This window comes from Pleurodeles waltl, chromosome 9 (genome assembly GCF_031143425.1).
Source record: "Pleurodeles waltl isolate 20211129_DDA chromosome 9, aPleWal1.hap1.20221129, whole genome shotgun sequence".
Taxonomy (NCBI): domain Eukaryota; kingdom Metazoa; phylum Chordata; class Amphibia; order Caudata; family Salamandridae; genus Pleurodeles; species Pleurodeles waltl.
In genome coordinates, this window is record NC_090448.1 from 1,124,349,864 (window position 1) to 1,124,360,176 (window position 10,313).

Below are 10,313 nucleotides of genomic sequence, written 5' to 3' on the forward strand. Positions count from 1 at the left end.
CTCGCCCCCCTCATTCTGCTTTTTGTCCTTTTCGTGGCTGCAGAAGGGGCACTCAGCCATGTCCGTTCCCCACCAGCCACCATGCAGCACATGCTGCCCAGCCTCCTCGTGGCTGGAGACTTGTGATCCAACATCTGCGTCGATCAGGGAGGAAGCAGTTTAGCCAGTCCTCTGCCCCCCACCCTCCCCTCAGCCGCAGCCTCCAAACCTTCCCCACCAGGGGCCAGTTGAAGGCAGGATTCACCATCACCTGCCCTGCTGGCACACTATCACGTCAGACAGGTAGGTTTTGCAAATAGTCCGAAGGGGCTACTCCCTCCCCTTCAATACTACCCCTCTATCAATGCTATCACTCTATGATCGCTTGACAGAGGATCATTTGGCATTTCGCCACAAGAAGATTACGGCTCTCTTGGCCAAGGGAGCCATAGAGAGGGTCCATGTGCCATAAGTAGGTCGTGATTGTTATTCCCGCTACTTTCGGATACCCAAAAAGGACAAGGGCCTCCGCCGTATCCTAGACCTTCGGTCCCTCAATCTCTTCCTCAGGAAGGAGAAGCTCAAAATCCTTATCCTGGCTCTTGTTTTCTGTGCCCTGGTGTGGTTTTGAGCCTATCCTCCTGAGCGACGAGTCAAGGATATTCAGGCTATGATGCTGATGTTTCAGTCTCTATTGTGAATTTCGGTGAGAATGACTCTCTGAGGCTGCTGGGCCTCATGGCCTCCTGCATCTTGCTGGTCACACATGCCAGATGGCATATGCAGGCTCTGCAGTGGGACCTGAAGTTCCATTGGGCGCAGCATCAAGGAAATCTCTGCGACATGGCCCAGATCTCGAGGGAACTACTCTGGTGGCCAACGAACCGTGATTGGGTCACAGGCAGATCCCTCTCCCATCCGGACCAGATCTCACAGTAGTGACAGATGAGTCACCCCGGGATGGGGCGGCCACATGGGAGAGGCGGAGATTTGTCGATAGAACAAATTTGTGGCATAGAGTACAGACAAGTCTGTTGACCTCCTTGCTGCCCTTCTTTCTGAGGTGCGACTGTTACGCACTGGCCCTATCCCTGAATAGTGGAACCATGTGATACTACATTGGCTACTGGTACATGTATGCTAATTATTAAGAACCCTGTGATACTACACTGGCTACTGGAACATGTATACTAATTATTTGGTATGGAAATAAAAGGCCCAAACTAGTGAGAGGTGCATGTCATCATGCAGTGTTTGTTTAGTGTAACGCAGGTTTCTTTTGTTTTAGTGTGTTAACATTTTTGAGGTGTCCTCCTTTCACATGAACATAGTTTCGGACACAGACTGCTGTGCTACAAACACTGTCATCTTGCATGTTCATGCATTCATCATTTCTGTGCACGTTCCTGCATTCTTCATTTCTCTACAGGTTCCTGCGTTCTTCATTTCTCTACAGGTTCTTGCATTCATCGTTTCTCTACAGGTTCTTATATTCCATAATTTTCTTCCTGCCAAGAGACTCGTTAACACATGGGCTATCCATTGGAAGTCTGAAGGCAAATGCACTTCTGTGCTTTTCAGTTTGCTTAACCCCTAGCCTGAGCACGGGTGGGTAACACTGGCTAGTCTGTTAACATAATACTAGAAATAGTTTATGGTTCATTTGACTTTTCCCTGAAAGTCTGGTCTCCAAAAGAACCTCAAAAAGAGAAACGTATGATGTGGCTCCGGGATAAGAGAGTACATGGAACAAAAGAGCATGGAAGAAAGGGAGGAATGGAGAAAAATATGGAGGAGGTGGCTGGACAAGAGAATGGAAAGATGAATGGGAGAGATGCATGGATGGATGGATGGCAGGAGAAAAGTAAGGGGGGGCTAATAAATGAAATGAAGAATGGGTAATGGAGAGAGACGAGGGAAAGGACAATGGATTGATGGATGCAGACAAGGGTGGACTGGTGCAGTGGTTCTTTAACCTGTGGTTCGAGGAACCCTGGAGTCTTACGAGGCTACTCAGTTGGTCCACAGACGTTTTACATAAATGAATAATATTAAAATTAGTGCGTTAAAATTAATGAAGTATATACTAATAACGAAACAAGATTGAAACTGTGAAAACCTTTTCTATATTTGATTGTGAACTAAACACAATATGTCAATATTTGACCGTTGTGTACTTGTTTTTGTATTTTTGTTTATTGTTTTGAGATTCAGAAGATAGAAATTGCTTCAGCTGGGGTACCCTGCTTCCAATAATGACTCAGTGGGGGTCCCCAGATTCCAGTATTGATACATTGGTGGGGGGTACACAGAAGTCATAAGGCTAAGAACCGGTGAATCATTGGATAATGGATGTATGGATAAAGAGTATGAAATGAGGGGAAAAACAGAGGACGGAGAGAAAGATGGGTTGATGGATGGAGAAGAGGCTGTATGTGGAGGATGGATGAATAAATGAGAAAAGTGGGGGAAGGAAGTGGGAATGAATGAATGGATGGAAAATGAATGCTTGATGGGCAGATGGATCACTGGATAGATGGAGAGAAAGAATAGATGAGTGGATGGATAGATCAATGGAGGGATGTAGAGAAGGAAAGGAGGAGGACAATAGACGTATAATGAAGAGAAGGATGGGTGGATGGATGGAATGAAAAAGGCAGAGAAGGGGTGCGAGGATGCATGGCAAGATTGCTTTGAGATTTCCCTCGGGGAACACACCCCTCCGTCAGAAAGAGGCTCGCTCAGTGTGATTTAGGACATGGTTCAAAGAGGAGTGTTTCATTTTTCTAATTGTCCTTATTTTGGGGGGAAATATTCACGGCTGCTGCCGATGCCGACTATTGTATTATGTATACTAACATTTCATTTTGGAAAAATACAGTCCACGAGTCGAAATAAGTACATTTGCAGTGTTTTTGTTAAACCTACTATTTTGCTTGTCTTTCGCTCTCCAGCGATTGCAGTCCGGCTTACGTCGCCTCCCAGGGCCGAAATGATGAGACAGCGAAGAAACTTTGGGAAGTCAGCTGCCGTCTCCTGGGAATACAGTGGGACTAGCCAATCCTAAAAGGCCTGCCTGATGATCGAGGTGCGGATGTCCTACCCAGCATCCAAGAAATGACAATATGCAAACTTAACATTCTTATTTCTATTTTAGTATCTTTACCACAATGTTTCTTTCAACTTAGTGAGCATAAATAAATATGTACCTCATGGACACCACCCAGCAGTTTAAGTGGGTACATTATCGTTGTGTTTTTGAACAAAATAAAACACATTTATATTTCATTTCAAACAATACAGCAATGCATAGCTCAGGTCACTTTCCATTATTTTTCATCTTTCATAGTCTAACTTTATCAGTAAGTAGCAATTTTAAATTAAAGTTTTTCATGTCATAGAAATCAACATTTCTGCTGTTGGCTGTCTTCCAGTTGAATAAATAAAACTATTTTTATTCTAGAGTCTGCCTTTAAACCTGTTGCTTGTCAGCGCCAATAAGGCAGATGGCTTTTCCAGAGTTCAGGCTTATGTCCTTTTGTTCCCCCTCACCCCCCCCCCCCCCCCCCCCCCTCCCTCCTTAAAAGATGGAGCTGTGGCTGGACAAAAGACCTTAATGGAGGCAACTCCGAATGGAACAGATCCCAGACTGGTGGGGAGGAATATTTTGAAAATGCCTGTATTCCCTTGAGGAAAAAGTAACAACAATGAGGGATACCCAAAATAACCCAGTCGAGACCCGGGAACGAACAGGTAACTACAACAACGTCCCCTCTGCATTCTCCTGCTTGGAGTCTTCATCTGTTTTCAATCAGATATTGTTATCTTCCTGGGTTGCAGCATCACAGTTCCAGCTGTCACTTATTTCCTGGGGGTCAAATCATCTGCTGCTGAATGCCCCATTGGCTCCCTTCTACGAGTGGTTTGCTTGGTTTTCTGTCATGCTGTACCATGGTTTGGCTGGTTGGCTCATACACATTAATGTCTTAGCAGTATTTCTGCTCTGTGTGAATGCCTTAGAACCGTGTATATGTATGGTGTTGCCAAAGCCTCCCGAGTCATCTCCATTTCCGGGAGGCCCATGTAACGAAGAAGGATGTGTAGGACTGATGAAGTACTTATCATTGCTCTCATTTAATAGAATAAAAGTCAATATGGCCTGTGCTTCTGCTTGCACAACCTGAAACCTGATGAAAGAGAAGTAGCAGAGACACCAGAATTCTAGGATTCAATGTCTCTTGTATCTTGCTTTGTGATCATTGAAAGAAAATACCTTGAGTCAAATTATACCATATAAGATGATAATATTCAATCTTTATTCTGATGAATATTTAGCATATTTACAACATTCTCCATATGTTCACAGCCAGGTTGACACATGTTTTACGCTGTACAGCAAGAAATGTCAGAGGCTTTTTAAAGGTGTACAGTAAACTGTGTAGTCTCAGAGGCCAGGGATAAGTTCTGTTTAGATCAGTTTGTTTGTACTGCATTTTATTACCATCAGAAACTTAAAATCCAAGCACAATCTCATTGGTAGAGCTCTGCAAAGGCCACATAAGCAATAATGGATAGCGGTTGTTGGTGTTGCAAGGTAAGTACTATAACTATGTGCAAACATCTTTTTTAACACACCTGAAGTACACCTCAGGATCTCCTGCATGATACCAAAATACTTCCCACATAGATCAAATGATGAAACACATACACTACCAACCATAGACAAGAAACTGAGTAGCTGCTTACCCTTACAAAAAGCCCATTGGGGCTCCTTAATGGGTACGAAGGTTCAGTACAAGTGGTACAATATCATACTTGTCATCCTCAGCTTATTATACGCTAAACAAAACTACAAGTACTATAATGAAAGAAAATGGTTGGACGAGCTATACCAGCATGAAATCCTGATTCTTGGAAGCTATTCACTTTTGCGATCTATCCTGCAAGTGTATTATTCTCGCGAACTTCTTAATGTGCACATCGTTGTCAACATTGTAAATAAACAAGAGTGGCCTACAGCCCACTAGAGAAGTGAGGGGCAAAGCTGCTCTTAGACCTTAGAGTGTCAATCAGATAAAATACCTGCCTCCCAGGAATTCCATCTCCCTAGCCCAGTCACAGAGCTGCAGCAGTCACAGTTCCAGAACTGGAACTGATGACCTCTTTGTCTGATGTGCCAGTGGGCATGGAAACATCTGATGGGGTGGCAGAAACAAGCTCCTACAAGAAAGCATACACTTCCTCTTCACATTAGCCCCTTTCCCTAGGCGGTAAGGCTTCTCTATTTCACGCAATATTTCTCCTAAAGACAACAGAGGACCTGGGGTTAAACCATGGTGCATCAGGTGCAGTAGTACCGGTGCCAGGAGGGGTAAGGGTCCCCCTGAACTCTGATCTTTGCAGAAAGTTACTAGTCAAACAGGGATAGATGGGTCCCACTTTCCTTTCTTGTACTAAGACCAATGGCCCCTTGCTATGCCACTGTGGAGAACTGTAGTGATAAGTAGGTGCTAGAACTTTGTGGTAGAATTCTTCAGGAACAATCTGGAATGTAGTGAGGTTGGAGGTATGTAGGCAGTTGTGGAGAATGTTGGGGGACTATTAGTGACTGGTGCTTGGAGGCCGTTATCCAGTGCTGTGTGTATCCTTGTTATGAATAAAGAAATAACTCTATATGTGTATGGAATTTACTACACTGTTTTGGTGACAAACTACAACAAACTTTAAGTTGACTATTTGCAACTGGTGAACTGTGTACGTTAAGGGGGCTGTAGCGGCGTCACCGAAGGACTTCTTGAACAAAAATGTGAGTGTTTTTATGAGCTTGTACAAAACATTGTAAAGAAAGATTCTCAGTAGAATAGACTTTGATGTTTATTACTTTCAGTGTAAATATGTGCTTACCGTTGTATCCGCATAATAATTACTTAGCGTCATTTGAATCTCAACGCTGTGTGTGTGCCCAGCCTGTGCGCACCGACAGTCTGAAGGAGCGGCGTTTAGATCCCTTGAGCTGACGGTGTGCTGTGTATTTATAAGCGTATCTGCATTGACGGCAGGGAAGCGCATCGGTGTGACGGCAGGGAAACTCCGCGCATCTACGTGTCAACTGTAGTTAGAAGGGAACAGCGACGCACAGCACTTTAGTCATTCAAGTTCCACCACCTATAAACAGAATATTTATACACAATGTTGAGAAAAACTTCAGCGGCCATCTTTAAATTGGTGAAAGATACATATGAAGATATATGTACACGGCATAATAACATAATAATTGAAGGAGATAATTGCCAATTTTAAAAGGAACACGTGTTATTTTCTGTGCTTTAAGCACCTCAAGGATATATGCAGCAATGTATGTGTTTAAAATGTACTTATATTTTTTTTTTAACTTTCTTTTGCAAAACAAAATGTAAGATTAAGATTTCATCTAATGGAAATGGAGAACCAGCCAGTAATGGTGTTGTGTGTTTACACCAAAACTCACCAAAATAATTTGTAGCAACCCCAGGAGAACCAGCGGTGAAAGGGAGTGAATGGAAAGAATATTTCTTAAACTATGTGGATAATTTGGAGGATTGCAATGATCCACTCACACCAGAAAGGAAAAAAATAATTCTTATGTATTGCTTAGGGCTGGAAGGATTACGTATTTATAACCAATTACAAAAAGAAGATGGAAGCGGTGATGTTTTTATAAATGCTATTCAGGACCTAGATTAACGTTTTTCACCAGCAGTGTGCATTGCAGTAACGCGTCATGCTTTTTTCCAGAGGAAGCAGGAAAAGCATAAAATCATTGAGGACTATGGGCCTGATTACAACTTTGGAGGAGGTGTTAATCCGTCCCAAAAGTGACGGTAAAGTGACGGATATACCACCAGCCGTATTACGAGTCCATTATATCCTATGGAACTCGTAATACGGCTGGTGGTATATCCGTCACTTTTGGGACGGATTAACACCTCCTCCAAAGTTGTAATCAGGCCCAATGTTTCTTTTTAAAAAAAAAAATAGTGAGGATATGTAGATTTGGAAATTTGCATGATGTACTAGTGTGTGACCAAATAGTTATGTACACTAAAAACAAAGCCACCCAGGAAAGGTTATGTGTAGGAGAAGCCAATCTTAATGTTATTATTGCAATGGTCAAAAAAGCAGAATTGTCAGATTGTTTTGCTAAGGCCACTTTAGCACAAGAAAAAAGGTATAGAAATGGTGAACAAAGTTTTGGTAGGAAAGCAAAGAAATACACATAATGGGGGACGTGATGACTTTAGAAAGGAAAAAAAATGGAGACTTTGCAAATCAAGTTAAAAGTTTTAATGGCATTTATTATAGGTGTGGTAGCTCATTACATTCAGCGAAATTCGAAAGGTGTCCAGCGAAAGCTGTTAAGTGTATAGAGTGTGGTATAATTGGACACTTTGCTAGAGTCTGTAAAAAGAAATTGAAGAAGAAAAGTAACAAGAAAGTCACGTGTGTGATAGAAAGTGATGAGGAGGAATCATCAGGAGATAGCGAGGGTACAGAGGAAAAGGATAAATACAAAAGAATCGCTAAAGTAGTGTTGAATATAGATGGAGAAAGAGGTAGGTTCAAGCCATTGTGTTCTTTGGAGGAGAATCTTTACAAGTAGCTGCTGACTCTTGGTCTCCATGTACCAGTATTTCTGAAAATGTCTGTCACAAGTTGTTTGTAAACAATTTAGGGGAACACTTAGAAACTCCAGATATTGCTCCAGAAAGTTACACAGGAGACAGAATAAAGATTCAGGGAACATGTTTTTAGGTTTAGGAATAGACAAGTAATAGGTAAACTATACGTGGCCAAAGATGGACCTTCGGTTTTAGGCTGGAAAGACCAAAAGTTGCTAAACATAATATTAGATCCCAATAGTACAGAACAGGTTTTAGTTGTATGTGAGGAAGAAGATACTATAGCGTGGGTGTTGCAAGAGTTTCCTAAGGTTTTTGAAGGAAATATTGGTAGACTTAGGGGTTTACTCATTGAACCCAACTGAAGGAGGGAGCCACACCCAAGATTCATAAGGCAAGGAATATTCCTTTAATAGTAAGAGAGGTGGTGAAAAATGATTTAGAGAAATTGCTTAAGCTGGAAATAATTGAACCTGTAAAAGCGTCTGAGTGGGTTTCACCTATGGCTGTAGCTCAGAAATCGAATGGGAAAGTTTGTTTGTGTGTGGACTTCAGAGGTTTGAACAATATTATTTTGGACCAGTTTACATTACCTAGGATAGGTGAAATGTTATCATTGGCAAGACAAGCTAAGTGGTTTTCCACATTAAACCTGTCTGCAGCATACCACCAAGTAGTGCTTGAGTAAAGTAGTAGGCACCTTACAACATTCTGTACACCATTTGGGTGTTACCAATTCAAGAGCATGCCATTTTGATTGGCATCAGCGGCAACTGTATTTCAAAGATTAATGACACAACTATTTGGACACATAACTGAAGTCACTTTCTTTCAGGATGACATTTTAGTGATGGCCAAAAACAAAAAAACAGCATGATGAGGTATTGCCGAAGGTTTTATGCATCTTGGAAGAAAGAGGTTTAACAGCAGAAAGAAGAGTGTTAAGTACTTGGGTCATGAAATCAACCAAGAAGGAATAAAGCCGAAAAGAAAATTAGTTGAAGCTATTGTAAATGCACCTTCACCTAAGTCAAAGGACGAATTAATATCTTTATTAGGCTTAGCAGATTTTTTTTTAAAATGTGTGTAAAGTTTCGCACACAAAACTCATAAAATGATGTTATTGAAAAATAAAGCAAAGTTGGTGTAGAGCGACAATTGATAAAAAACTTTTCAGGATACAAAAAAGGCAATTGTGAAAGCTCCAGTTTTGCAAGGTTTTAATACGGATGCACAATCAATTGTCACCACTGATGCAAGTAATGACGAACTTGGTATTTTATTAACGCAAAAAAACAAAGAAGGAAAAGAGTATGTTAATTGCACTCGCCTCGGTCATTACCACCTGTAGAGGAGAAATACTCTGTAATAGAAAAAAAAACTCTAGCGTGTGTAATGGTGCTGCAACACTTCCATAAAGGTATTTGAGGTTGAAAATGCATTTTAAGATCTGGTCATAAACCGCTCACTAAACTACTGACAACAGAGGGTTTGTCTAGAGCTTCTGCAAAAATAGCAAGATTGTCGATGAGGTTACAAGATTTCTTAAATGAAGCGCAATACTTACCAGGAAAAAAGAAATGTTAGCAGATTTCTTAAGCAGAATGTCCTTACCTCTGAAAGAATTGGACCAGGATCCATGGAATGAATAGTACATAGCTGGAATTTTCACAGAAGGAACTGAAAAAGTTATACAAAAGATGAATGGATGAAAGAGTACGATAAAGATGAAGTGTTGAAAGAAGTATGAAATAAGATTGTGAATGGCTGGGAGGAGTATGGTAAAGCAAAAATGAAAGAAGAATTGAAAGCATATTGGGAAGTAAGAGATGAGTTGAGTGTGGAAGACGTTTTTGTGTGTAGGGGTGGAAAAAATATTCCTACTTATGGTGTTAGGCAGAAATCGATAGCTATTGGACATGATGGACATTCTGGCATAACCTTTACTAAAAAAGGAATAAACATATATTGGTGGTCTAAAGTTGATTTAGATATTAAAGGTATATTCGTAATTGCATGCATTGTGAAACTAGTGACAAATCTACCCATGTCATTATTAGGATGCCCAACAATGCCATGGGATGAAGTAGCTTTGTATGTAATGGGTCCCATTACATGGAATATGCAAATGCATAATCGTTCTAGTAGACATGTTTTCTAGATGGGCAGAAATTAAGGTAGTTCAAAAGATAACACTAATATTTTGATTGAGTTTTTAGAGGAAGTGATTATAAGGGAAGACTTTCCAGAAGCCATATTAATAGACAATGGTGTACAGTTCTAGTCTGAAGAAATTAGAACTTTTGTAAAAGTAGCCAGTATAGAACACAAATTGACAGTATTATATCATCCTAGGGCTAATGGTGTAGTGGAAAAATAAAATAGCAAACAAAAGACAGAAATGTTGGGATTATGAACTCAAAAGAATGCTATGGTCATATAGATCAACACCTCACAAGATGGTTGGAGAAGGCCCTTTTGGTTTAATGAGGGGCTGTGTGCTTTTCTCAAGATTAAATCCAGGAGCAAACAATTGATTTGGAACACAGAGGAGATAAGGGAAAGTATTTTGAAATCTCAGGAAAAAAATAAAATATATTTTGACAGCAGACATGGTACTAAAGAAGTGCATGTAAAGGTTGGACAATGGGTAAGAGTGAAGTCTGTCAAGAAAGC

At 40.9% G+C, this 10,313-nt stretch overlaps 1 protein-coding gene across 1 annotated transcript in view; it reads left to right on the forward strand.

Annotated features, from left to right (window-relative positions):
* LOC138260412 (retinol dehydrogenase 12-like) overlaps nt 1-3,443 on the forward strand; it is a 163,277-nt gene extending 159,834 nt beyond the window's left edge. Inside the window, exon 7 of the mRNA XM_069208868.1 lies at nt 2,934-3,443. Within this exon, the coding sequence (XP_069064969.1) occupies nt 2,934-3,036 (103 nt within the window). The 3' untranslated portion in view covers nt 3,037-3,443. The remainder of the gene's footprint in view (nt 1-2,933) is intronic.
* The last annotated feature ends 6,870 nt before the right edge of the window (nt 3,444-10,313 follow it).